This window comes from Rhinopithecus bieti, unplaced genomic scaffold (genome assembly GCF_001698545.2).
Source record: "Rhinopithecus bieti isolate Rb0 unplaced genomic scaffold, ASM169854v2 scaffold_9981, whole genome shotgun sequence".
Taxonomy (NCBI): Eukaryota; Metazoa; Chordata; class Mammalia; order Primates; family Cercopithecidae; genus Rhinopithecus; species Rhinopithecus bieti.
Window position 1 is genome coordinate 1517750 of NW_016806838.1, and position 13640 is coordinate 1531389.

The 13640-nt window shown below is 40.9% G+C and overlaps 1 protein-coding gene across 6 annotated transcripts in view; it reads right to left on the reverse strand.

Annotated features, from left to right (window-relative positions):
* Positions 1-13640, reverse strand: part of RUNX2 (RUNX family transcription factor 2) — a 242607-nt gene that overhangs the window by 114672 nt on the left and 114295 nt on the right. For all 6 annotated transcript variants that reach the window (XM_017878096.1, XM_017878095.1, XM_017878094.1 and 3 more), the window contains exons 3-4: positions 12749-13113; positions 3744-3900 (exon numbers count right to left, since the gene is read on the reverse strand). In XM_017878096.1, coding sequence (XP_017733585.1) covers positions 3744-3900; positions 12749-13113 — 522 coding nt within the window. The remainder of the gene's footprint in view (positions 1-3743; positions 3901-12748; positions 13114-13640) is intronic.

The following is a 13640-nucleotide window of genomic DNA, read 5'->3' on the forward strand; positions in this document are numbered from 1 at the left end:
TCAGAGTCAGTTTTCATCTATGGCACTCATCTTAATAAATCAAGGATATATAGAGATCTCAGTTATCCTTAATGTCTCTAAATAACCTGCTAGAAAGATTGTCGGCCTGGCGCAGTGGCTCATGCCTGTAATCCCAACACTTTGGGAGGTGGAGGCAGACGGATCACCTGAGGTCAGGAGTTCAAGACCAGCTTGACCAACCTGGTGAAACTCTGTCTCTACTAAAAATACAAAAATAAGCTGGGCGTGGTGGCACACGCCTGTAATCCCAGCTACTTGAGAGGCTGAGGTACGAGAAACGCTTGATCTCAGGAGGCAGAGGTTACAGTGAGCCAAGATGGTGCCACTGCACTCCAGCCTGGGTGGCAAGAGTGAGACTCCATCTCAAAAAAGAAAAAAGAAAAAAGAGATTGTCCATAAATTTATTTAAACCGGTTTTGGTAATAGTTCTACTTTAGACCTTTACAACTTACTTAGGATATTAAAAGTCATCTGTGATTCCCCTAAATTCAGGGCAACGCCTCATGTAGGAACAAAAACCAAATATAAAATTCACCCTTCAAGTATAAAGCATTTAAATGTTCAGAGTAGAATCAGTTCTGTAAAAAAAAACAACAACAACAACAACAACAACTGCTTTTAAAAAGGGATGGGTTTGGGGGAGAAAACAAGTAGTTAAGTGCAACTATGATCTTCCAATATCAAACCCTAAGGATCAAGATGTAATTAACAACTACAGCAAAAGTGAATGAGGCTCCTTCTACTTCTTATTGCTCCTTCAGAAGAAATATGTATGCAATGTTGAAGAAACTTTCAGAAATTACCAACCAATTTAGTAATTGGTTCTTCACCCTATAATAATAATGTACTTCTCAAGTCAAATGTTCATGTAGGCATTCATGATTTCCTTAAATTAATTTTTTTTCAAAATCCCCTTTTTTATCACTTTCCATAAGTGATAAAATGCAGGCTCTTGTTTTAAAATGCAGGCTCTCAAATAGGGAGCTAGCAGTCAGTAGATAACTAATTGTGTCATCCATGGCTTCATCAGGAAAAAGAAAGCATACCAAAAAAAAATTTAAGAACCAAAATCATTTTAAACACTTCTCTTTAAAATATTAAGGATAAAATAAAGGAAAATGATGAAAACCATAAGCCACTCCTAACTTCATGCAAGTTCCACTGATGCTCTACTTTTATTCTAGCACTTTCAAAAGTTGTGGTCCTAAGATGACCCATAAAGTCAAAGTCAGTAGTGACATGACTCCTTTATAATCTAAGATTGTTTTTCAATTTCTGAGAGTTTATGTTTCTACCAGTGGAAAGAAAAAAAAAGTGTAATATTTGAGGAACTTGGTGTTTTTTTAAACACTACTGAAAATAGAAATATTTAAAGCCAGGAAAGAAAATACAATGGTAGCAGCATGTTGATCCAGACTTAATAACTTAAGAGAAATGTAGAAGTGTGAAAATCAAAGAGGAAGCTGGAAGAGTCTGTTACAAAGCAGGTCAGGTACAAAGGCAGGTTAAAGGGTTTCCTGCCACTGAAAAACTAACCCATTTTTTTTTTCAGAGTGTGATCTGTTATCAGTGTTCTCTGTCCTTTTTTCCTCTTCATCTCAGCTTGATATTACTGTTTCCTTTCATATAATGTTAACGCAGTGATATAAAGATCTATTATTAGTGATAAATCAATTTTTCTTTCTCTCTCCACCCACTCCCCCTACCCCCCATCTAAATCTTGAAGACAAGTCTGGACCAATTTCTCCATCCTGCCTCTGGCAGCAGACTGTAGCATTTCAGATCCTCCACCAAGTCCCGGCTGCTTCAAAGGAAAAATCCTACTTTCTTCAGTTAAGATCATAAGAAATATAGGGGGAGGGGGTCAGCTCTGTTTGGACATAATTACACTTCATCAAAAGAAGCTTTCTTCATCTTCCATGCGTGAAAAGTCTGCAAGCAGTTAAGTCTGTCTTTTTTTTTAAATATAAAAATTGCTATTTGGGAAACCAGCCAAAACTCAGAAAGCCAATATAGTAAAACAGTGCACACCCTTTGTTTCTCTTTGAAGTTTCTTAAATAAATACGTTGAGGGTTTACAAAGTACACTATCACTTTGTCATAGTTTCTACTTAAATTGATCAGAAAAAAGTTATGCAGCATCTATATAACACAAAAGTAAGATAAATGAAAACACTAACTAGAATCTGTAAGGTAAAATTAAGCATGGCACCCAATCCTTTAAAAACTAAAATTGATTACTCTAGTTAAAAACAAAGTATTATTACATAAGAAGAAAGATGCAATTCAGAGCATACAGGTAAATCATCATGTTCACATTTTTCTTGATTCTTACTAGAAAAAAAAAAAGACAAACTTTGATTGCATAGTGGACCTGCATAAGTAAATGAGAAAAAGGAAGAATGAATACACACACACATGCTCCAAACCTAATCAGTCAGTAGTGATATAGGATGTGTCTTTTTTCCTCTTTTAATGAAAGTGAACTAAACGTGATGCAGAGATAACCCCCTTAGTTTTGATTCTACCAGAGGCTGTGAGCCTCATTTTATTTCAAACAACCTGTCAGTGACAGTATCTCATTAGCATGAATCATTTTTTTTAAGTTAAAAAGTACAACTTCTTGGCCCTGTTCCTAGAAAGTAAACTAAAACTACTCATCGGAAACAGCCTTGCTTGAATTTCCCTTATCAAGTTTTTACAATGGTAATAATTTGACATCTGATCCAAACTAAAGAGCAATTATTAGACATGGTTTAAAAAGTGGTGCTTCTCATTTCCTAGTCAAACCTGGGTTGCAATGATTCCATAAGGCTTTATTTCACCTCAGCCCTAAAGTGTTCTATTTTCTTTCTTCTTATCAAAATACTTAAAATGGAAATATTAGATTCAGTTAAGTAAATAAATAAGCATAATGCTTCTAATAGGTGAGTAACCGGTAAAAGTCTTTCTGTAGAATAAGTAAATAAAAGCCAAAATATTGGTCTCCTTAAAGACTTTTAAAAAAAAAATTAACCTCATTTATCAAACAGTTACAAAACCCTAAAAGGGATAATTTTCTATTTAAGGATTTCTAATTTTGAATATGGATTCAGATGGTGGGAATCCTTACATAGTATGTAACTATTAATATTAGAGTACTAATCATTCATCTGTCTAGGCAACTTTACATAGTCATTCTAACATAAGTAATACATTATTCACTTATTCAAATGAAAAGCCTTATGTTAAAAAAATGATTTTTAATAAATTCTTATTATGAAAGTAAATGAAATCATATAGAGGTAACCTGTGATAAGTGAAGAGCATTATGCCAGCTGTCCTTGCTACAACTTAGACCAAAATTGATATTATCAGGAAATTGATCCAACATATCCATTTTTCTTTCCCCTTTACCATTCAATTTACTCAGTTATTTGACTCCTCATAATTCAGAAGTTGATCCTCCAACTGTTCTTTTCTCTACCTTATATGCTCACACCCAGTGAAATTAGGAGCTAGTTTTTCTGAAAACATTGTTTGAATTTTCAATATCATAAAATAAATGAAAAGGCCTGAGTACTCAGAAAAACACTCAGCTTCATCTGGATGTATTTAAATCAAATCTTCAGTAATTCTATTCAGAAAAAGAAGGTGCTGATTTGTATACAGACTAGTATACATTTCATCAAAGGAGCCTAATGTGCTTATTCCATTATCAGTATCAAAAGTCAGAGACCTACCTCGTCCACTTCGGCCCACAAATCTCAGATCGTTGAACCTTGCTACTTGGTTTTTCATAACAGCAGAGGCATTCCGGAGCTCAGCAGAATAATTTTCATCGTTACCCGCCATGACAGTAACCACAGTCCCATCTGGTACCTCTCCAAGGGCTACCACCTACATAAAACAGGAAACACAGCAGCAATAATGGCACATCAGAAAGGCTTACAAACAGAATATATTCTCATTGCAAATGATGTGTCTTATCAGGACTTAGTGTTCTAGTCCAGTCCAGTAATGGCCGACAGGAATGAAGCATCTGTGTATGGGTTGTGATGCCACTTCAAACAGACCAATGTTTCAGGGTCCACCCATTTCAAAGGCAGGCAAAAACTTCCTTCATTTATTGTTGGATTCTTCACAGGAAATATGTACATTTTTATTAAACCCTATGTTAAGTTGTCCATAGGAATTATGCCACAGAAGGAAGGAGAATGCCCCCTTTGCAGATTGTATCATACAGATCCAGGCACCACCTGTCTGCAGGCTTCCTCTCAGGGAGAGCCCTGAGGTGTGGTCTTAGCCCATCACAGTCTAAAAAAATATCAAGTCTAGTCAACTCTATGGGAGAAGATTTTTAAGTGAAACCCTGGGGCTCCTGACTACATAGAGCCTAGATATGGTATGGTCTATGTTTTATCTCCTTACTTTGGGCTAGCACTTCAGCTTTTAATAACAGTATAATTACTGAAAACCCACTCTGCAGTGGGATCCAGTGGGATATCGAAAGTCATCAAGAAACTGAAGATGAAAATAATTGATGATAAATAAAAAATATATGTATACCCTTAGCCTCATTTCTATTATGTCTTGTCCCATCTGCCATCCTGGCATGACATACTTGACTGCTTAATCGTCAACAGTCAATCTGAAGCAAATTAACTCAATCAAGAAAAGATCTAGATTAATCCATCTTTGAAAATAACCAACATTTTCTCTGCTCCAAGACTAAAGATCACACTTTAACCTGGGTCAGCTATCTTGCAAATGTGTGCCTCTATTAACACAGAGCCCGGTAAGGGGATGCGTGCAGATCCTTCACTGTCATATATGAAACATACTCCTCCTAATCCACTGCCAAGATCCTGCCCCTTGGTAACAATTCTTTGTCTCAATGAACTTCCAGGACTCTATATTCAGATTATTTCCATGTCTTCCTCATTCAGTTTCCAGATGCCCTCACAGTAATTCAGCAATGACCCCAGCTAAAGTAGCCCACAACTCTCTGACAATAACACTCCTGTGTGCTTGCCTGTCTGGTAAACATCCCACCTACCTTTTTCTACTTCTAGTGCTACTCCCTCCTTTGTCAAGATTTCCATAAGATAAACCTAAGCATTTAATTCCATTGTTCCCAATACAATTGGCATATTAAAGTAGATTTCTTATAGTGTGATAATATACACTATACCTACATTTTAGGGCTGAATTTCCCCCATCCATGAACCCTACTACAACACCCCTTCACTATGTCCTCTCCTCCAGCCAGGAAAACAATCAAACAAAAAACTTGTCAATATTTTTGTCACCCTTACTTTTCTCTTAGGCTGTTTCTCAGTTCCATTCCTTCCATTTAGTACTGTGCTATTCAGCTCAAAATCAATAAAGCCTTCCTTAAATTACAGGCTGCACTTTCCCCAGCATTCAACTGTACTCAAGTGATCCTCATTTCAATGTATATATATATATATATTAATATTAATGGTCTATGACTACTTTAAATACACCAGCCCAAAGCTGAGGGACTCACTCCTAGGAGTCCAGATTATATGAGTTTGGAAACTACATGAGAGAAGGGCCTCTATCTCATCTGTCTTGTTCACCACTTATCTACCTGCTCCCAAAAGTGTCCAGCACATGGTAAATGTTTGATTAATTTTTTTTTTTTTTTTTTTTTTTTTTTTTTTTTTTTGAGTTGGAGTCTCACTCTATCACCCAGGTTAGAGTGCAGTGGCATGATCTCGGCTCACTGCAACCTCCACTTCCCAAGTTCAAGTGATTCTCCTGCCTCAGCCTCCTGAGTAGCTGGGATTACAGGCATGCACCACCACACCCGCCTAATTTTTGTATTTTTAGTAGAGAAGGGGTTTCACCATGTTGGCCAGGCTGGTCTTGAACCCCTGACCTCAGGTGATCCGCCCGCCTCAGCCTCCCAAAGTACTGGGATTACAGGCGTGAGCCATTGAATCCAGCCAGATAAATATTTTTGAAATAAATGAAAGAGCTCCATAAAGAGCCCCACTTTGCAGAGACAAGTCTGTGGGGCTACCCGCTAAAACTCTGAGAGGGTCAGTTAATGATGAGTCAGCATCCCTTGCTAACAGCAATGTGCCCTTGCTCCCAGCTCATTTTCTGACATTGTTTTCATCCCAGAGGAGAGGGAACCATGCTGCCTCCCCTTTCCCTGAAGTCTATAGTTATTCTCAATATGAGAAGTCTCCTGGGTCAAAAGTGAAATCCCTTGAAAACAAGACTTCCTCCCTGCATACTTCATCTCGTACCTCAAGCGGCTACTGAACACAGGTAATGCTGTACTCCTGGTGGAGGCAATGTGCTTTTCAGTTTTTCAAATTCACCATGCCAAAAATGTGAACATTTGAAAATACTGCAATAATTGACTACATTTGCCAGGATTCATCTGAATGTTTGACATTTTGTACACTCAGCATATTGTATTTTAACACCTGCTGTGTGGCTTTCTATGTCAAAGTAAATATGGACCCAGTAAGCATATTAATAAAGGCAGGAGAAAAGTTGTACTGTTTAGAAGAGAATGAATATACTAAAATCAAGAGGCTCCACTTTTTCCCCACTTCTGCTACATATCCGCTGTGACCTCACACAAGTAATTTCATCTCCAGGAACCACAGTTTTCCAATATGAATTGGAAAGTCTGCAAAATGTAGAAGATACTATATAAGTATAGAGTGTAATTATAATGATGTGCTTTTTGTAAGATGAGGAGGGTAACACAGTGTTCTGTTCCAAATCTGCTGTCTGTTAAACATAGGCTTTTACTTATAAGCATCCTTAAAGGGTTCAACTGAATATGTACTTCCTCTCTTCATGTTCTGAGATGTTCTTTGGTGGTGTTGAGAGATACAGGATGACTGCTGGTAGATTTCACTCAAGTCTGGCTACATTTCCGAAAAAAAATAAAGCAATCTGCCCCAATATAAAGGTTTTCGAGAGCTCTGGGACATTATTATTTTACTGCATATTTTTAACGTAATGGATTTTTTTTTAGTTAGAAGAAATGGAAAATTGATTCAATATGGGAAAATATGAAAGAAAAGATCCCTAAGAGTGAAATACATAAATCCATTTTACTGTGCTTAAGCAGCATAATAATGACCATATTCAATATTGGTGTGTTTTACATATCACATTTTACAAAACAAATAAATAATCACAAGTTGTGTGAGCCTTCTATGAGGCTTAGAGCAAGGCCTGAAAAAAAATTGCTAATGCAATGTAGTGACAATCTTTCCTGTTAAGGCTGAACTCTAGTTTAATGGCTAAATATATTGAGTTTTTTCTGCTATTCACTCTACCAAATCAGATTGCCTGATGTTTTCTGAGGGGAAAAAATGCTGGGAGTTGGGGGAAGTACTGTATTTGACTTTATATCAATCAGAAGTATAATTATATGTTTGAGAGGTTTTTTTCTTTAAGTAGATCTCTGAAGCTAAAAAGTTTCCCTTGGAGATTCTCAACTGTGTTTATCTAAAAGAAAACCAAAAGAATCAAGAAATTTTTACACATTTCATCTGTACCAAAACCAAGCAATGGAAAAACATTTGAAGGGGTAAAGCGCAGTCAAAACTAAGTCAAAACTCGCTCTTTAGTTAGGAATAAGCACAAATTAAAATTTGCTTCCATTCTACCCAATATAAAAGTACTGCTCTGCAAAGAATAATTTGTGATGAAATCTTAACAATTACATTTCTAGGTGTTTTGAAAATATAAAATCTACAAATTCAAGAAACTTCATGAGAAAAGGAGAAGTAATTTTCTGTCCTGACATTTCAGAACAGAGAAAGATGTTCCTTTATTTAGCGCACCTCACCATAACTAGCATTTAAATCACATGATATGTGGCTTGCACAAAATAAAGTAGAAGGATATTTAACTGTAGTAATGCTATTGAAATGTTGTATGAGACTCCTTATGACTAAATCTGTGAATCCCTAAAAGAAGAGGAACGAATAATTAACTCAAACCCTTAAAACAGTTTCTCATCTTTTTATATAGAAATTAAAATTTCCCACGACATTTCCATGGACAGAAGTCTAGTCCTAATTAATCCATTACTCTTATACGCCAACATAATTTGGGACATTGTACTTGTGGTATAATTGAAATACAATTATTTTTCAAGATAAAATCTGATCAAATCTTTCTTTGCAATAAAAGAGGAGTCTAATTGCAAAAAGCAAAATGTTATTCCTATCGTAATTATTTAAAGATAACTTCAAATACAGTATCAAAACATTTCAACAAATACTACAGTTAATTTTTTGAATTTATCCTAGAACTTAGGAAAAGCCCATTGAATTCTAGAGAAAAAACACAATATATCATTTCATAATTTTAAAATATATATGTCAAAGAGAAATTTTGATAAAATTATTTCAATGTAAAGCAGAAATTTGTGGGCCATGTATCATGGTAGTTTAGATCATTTGACAATAGATATTCTGGAATTTTGAAAGGATACAAACAATAATGCCAAAGAGGAAAAAAGAATGAAAGATATCTACCATACCTATTTTCAATTATTTAATAGAAGTTTTCTAAAAAATTTTATAAGTATTTATTTTCCACCTGAAATTCTTTGTTCCAACTGCCTTACTTGGAAGTTGTATATATTCAGTCCCAAAATATTTAAGTTTAAGTAAGTTTTCTTGAATTCAAAGGCATAACACAAAAATGTGTGTCTTCATACAACTTGAAATCTATTGTGATTTACATAATTTTGCATAATAATTTATATTAAGGTTAATAAGGATTTAACAGGCTTATTAACCTATTTCCCTTGCTTAGATACAATGAGATTCAAAAAATATAAACATAAAATCTGATCACTAAGTATGTAAGAAAATACTACTCACTGGTATCAAGTATTTATTAGTTGCATATTTGTTTTCGAAGAGAGAAAAATGGTTAGTGATGCCGAAAAATTATTTTCAAACAGAAATTGCTCCGTCATTTTGAAACCCCTCCTTTTGACAAGCACTGAAAAGTATTATTAAAGATATAGAATTAACTATGAGTGCTAGATTATGTATCTAAAAATGTGTTTTCTTTCTTTAATACTGCCAGAAAAACATATGATACTGATAAATATATATAGTCCAGTGTTCTCTAACTTAAAACAGCAGAATAGGCTTGAACTACTTTTAGTTTTAAAATATACATCTGGACTTAAAATTTCTGCATAGTGTTTCAGCTTGAAGCTATTTAAGGCAACTAAGTTATGAACCCTCAACACCAGGTTCACAGTGGAAATGCTGACGGATCCCTAACTAAAAGGGTGCTACTGGATGCGAGGTTGACATGCTCTCTCCACAATTACCTGACCATCAGCTAATGAGCTGAATTTGCAAATTACTTCTTTGTCACTAGAATTATCTAGGATAGAAAGGGTCTGGGATCCTCTAATAGTATGCCTTAACTATTTTAAGGTTTCAGTGAGATACACCTGAAAATGTTAAAAATATTTATTTCCGTTTCCTTGACACCTGGGGGGACCGAACATTTCAAAACTGCAGAACTTTGTTAAAAATACAATGTTAATAAACAACTTTATATAAAGTATACTAGTTGTTTTGCATTTTACATGTAAAAATAAATAAATTTTATATCATCTCGAAACAAGAGTAGATGAACAACGCTAACACATTCTTAATGAAATAGATTGCCAATATCGTGTTTAAACACTAGTTTAAATTGACATTTCAAAACAGTCTATTGAATTCATTTCTGATTCTCTGCAGTGTCAAGCTCAGTGTGACAGATACAAAATACGGGCTCAATAAATATTGTATTGATTTGAATACCAGCCCTCACAAGTAAGTTGTGTGTGTGTGTGTTTGTGTGTGTGCATGTTTAAACCCATTTACCTATCTGCTATCTACCTGACAACCACTATAATTTATTTTTTACATAGCTCTAAATACCATGGCCAAACTGCTGTCACCACTTTTAAAACAGAGACTTCTTCATATTATTTCTTCATTGCAGATGTATTTGATTATATTGTAAGAGTGTAGAAAGTCTAGTGTTCCAAATATCCATACATTTTTTTTCAACCGAGTATTTTCTATACTGCGTAGATCTTAGCTATCACCCACTTTTTGAATTCTGTTTAACACAGGTATGGTAACAAAAAGACATTGACAGTGAGGTTTTAGGTTAACTCAATTCATTATTCAATTGATATCAATTAAAATATCTGATTTAATATGGTCTTGTTACCTATGGTCTGTATCCTGCTTAAGATAACAAAAATGTACCCCGTAATTAACAAGTTGATTAATAACAAATAACAAAATTCATTTTCAAAATAATTTTTAAAGGGTGGTAGTGAAAAATCTTAGATGACAGCCAAAATATCTGAGACTAGCTCAAGCTAAAGTGCAAAAAACATCTTTTCCATCCAAAATGCTCATGTTCAAATCAATTCAGTAGCATAAACGTGGGAGAACAGTTCAAGATAGACCTTAAATATGTTTAGCAGAATGGTATATGGAATATCAAGCATCTAAATGTCTTTAAAAATGTAAGCATCTGTTCTCATATTTTCACATATTCTGATCTACTAATTTGTATTTGTATTTTTTGTTGTTTTCATCCAGGTTTGGGGTTTTGTGGGGCTTTTGGTTTGGGGGATTGAAGGGGTATTGGTGGAAACAAATTTCCATTCTCATATAAGACTAATTTAAAAATTCTGTGCCCTTGGACGATGGACATTGTAAAAGATACCTATTGTATGGAAATTTAAATTTATACAATTCACATGTATTCTGAGCTTTTCCTACTTCAAGGAAGCAAACATTAACCTACAAAATGGGTGGTTTATAAAAGGAGAAATGTGACAGTTAAAAAAAAATTCATGAGCCAACTGCAAAATGAAACTTGCCCCAGAAAGCAACATCCCCTTTCCATAACAATTCATTCTGATTTCTGTTCTGATATAAGACCTAGCGAGATTACCAGCTCTAATTGACCTGGACTCCTCTTTCTTTCCATCCCACCCACACACAGAATCTGAATTGGTGCGTGGGGTGGGAGTTATCAACAACTGGGAACTGTCAGTGGCCCGTGGGAGTTTGGCCACCGGGTCCCCAGTGGAGAAACTGGCATGATTCCTCCCCCGACTTTTTTTTTAACCTCCCCCGAGGCCTTGCTTGCCCTGCTCTCCACAGACCTCAGAACCCAGGGGACCCAGGCCCACCTACTCAAGTTCAGAGGTGGAAAGGGCCCAAAGCACCTTTTAGAGAGTGCTCATCTCCACATCTGGCTTACCACCCCCTGCATCCCTGGCGTCTTGCGAGTGTGGACAGCCCGGGAACCCATTTCCCCATCAACCCAGTATGCGCTGGGCCCTGGGGACTCCGCGTCTCCCCTCTGGAGAGGACTGCCCCGGGAAATCCGGATCGAGTTACGGAGACCCATCGGGCTACTGTGAGAGGCTCCAGATCCTAAACCCTCAACCTGTGGAGCACCTGCCTGCGACTCCCGCGGCTGCCACCCGCCCTCAAACTAACGGGCCAGGCAGGCACAAGAGTCCGCGGGGCGCGCAGAGGCCGCTCTCAAGCCTTCGAACTCACTCCGTGCTCAGACCACCAGCAGGAGCCTCTCACCACCTTTCAGAAGCAGAAAGGACCTTTTTTAGATTTAAGTCCTTTAAAAACAATAATAAAGCAAAAATACAAAATTTCACCTCCGTTTTCAAATTGGGCGAACTCAAGTTGTTTCACCGGTTTCCCTCATCCCTCCCTGGCGGGGCGAGGCGCAGAGCTCGGTCCCGGCTGGAAGAAGCGGCCCGAGCTCCCGCCCCCTCCCCTGGCCAGCACCTCCCAGCACTCGAGAGTTCAGCGCCCAGGCCCCCTGAACGCCCCCGCTTCGGGGCTCGCAAACACCCCGGCGGCCCCGCCTTCCTCCCGGTAAAGGGATCTGGCGCGGGTCAGCGAACACAGCAAACGCCCCCGTCCTGACACCCCCTCCTCTGGAGACCCTAGTCTTGTCCGGGACCCTCCCGGGCACGGGTAGTGCAGCCCGCGCGCCTCAGTCAGTACCCCACGCCCAGCCCTGGGCACTAATGCCCGGCGCCGGCACCCAGCGAATCCCGACCCGGGAGCCCGGGAGGGACCAGGACCGCTGAACTCTGCGGGTCAGGGAACGGGACGCCGAGACCTAAGGAGGGGCGTTTGGCTGGGAGGGAAGCGGGTGGGAGCGCGCGGAGCCCCAAAGAGAGGCGACGGGGGCAGCCTGCATTGCGGCCAGGCCGGGATGACCCGGGAGGAGGACGCGGGAGCCCCGGGGGACAGTGTCGGGGATCCTCGCCCCCGGGAAAGGGGCGGGGTGGAGCAAGTCAGCTCGCAGTGCAAGAGTGGGCACCTTGGGGATCCTGGAGGAAAGGGAGACGGAGCGAAGGAGTGGGTGAGAACCGAGCCCGGGCAGGAGGCAAGAGGAGTGATGAACGGGTCAGGGGGACGAGGGCTGAAGTCGGGGTGGCAGAGGGCACAGGTGGGAGAAGGAGGGATTTGCGCGGAGGGACTGCGCCCCGAGCCCGCCAGGGCATCTGGAGGGAGAGGCCCAGCCAGGGGTCTCTGGGGTTAGAGCCGCCAAGGCAGGAGGTCCTGGAGAACGTGCGGGGCCCAGCCCCGTGGGCAGGAAGACACCGGCGGGCAGGTTCCGCCGCTCCCGGCCGGGGGCGGGGGGCGGTGTAGCCTCTTACCTTGAAGGCCACGGGCAGGGTCTTGTTGCAGCGCCAGTGCGAGGGCAGTACCGAGCACAGGAAGTTGGGGCTGTCGGTGCGGACGAGTTCGGCCGGGTGGTCAGCGATGATCTCCACCATGGTGCGGTTGTCGTGTGGCGGCCGCAACCGGGGCACTGCAGCTGCCGCCGCCGCCGCCGCCGCCGCCGCCGCTGCCGCCGCCGCCGCCTCCTGCTGCTGCTGCTGTTGCTGCTGCTGCTGCTGCTGTTGCTGCTGCTGCTGCTGTTGCTGCTGCTGTTGCGCAGCCACCACCGGGCTCACTTCGCTCATTTTGCCGGGCTGCAGGCTGCTGGAGGGGGGGCTGAAGCGCCGGCTGGTGCTCGGATCTACGGGAATACGCATCACAACAGCCACAAGTTAGCGAAGTGGCCGGGGGAGGGGGAGGAGGGTGGAAATGAGGGGCAAGGAGGAAATTGGGGGGGTGAAGGCGAGACGGGGGGAAAGAGGATGGAGGTGATGGGGCTGAGGAGGTGAGAAATCAAGTTTGATGAGGCCGACTGCCGGGCGGAGTCTGATGGGCCAAGAGAGTCTGGCGATGCGGCGCAGTCGGGCTGGCGGGTAGGGAGACCCGGGAGGCGCAGATCTTTGCCGGAGCCTTTGGAACACCCGGGGTGGCAGCTGCGAACGGGCGCGGGAGTGTGTTTGGCCCGGGGAGGCGGGGGACTTGAGTTTGCAGCTTGGAGTGGGGTCCCTTGGGGCACCGCGTCCTGGGTGCGCTGGCGCCCCCTCCCAGTTCGAGTCCGGTGGTGAAGCGGTGTGGGTTCAGCAGTCCAGCCCCGGGGCCGGCGTTGCCGCGCGCTGCCCGCCACCGCCGTGCCGCGCCGCGCCGCGCGCTGCTACCCAGCTGCAGGCG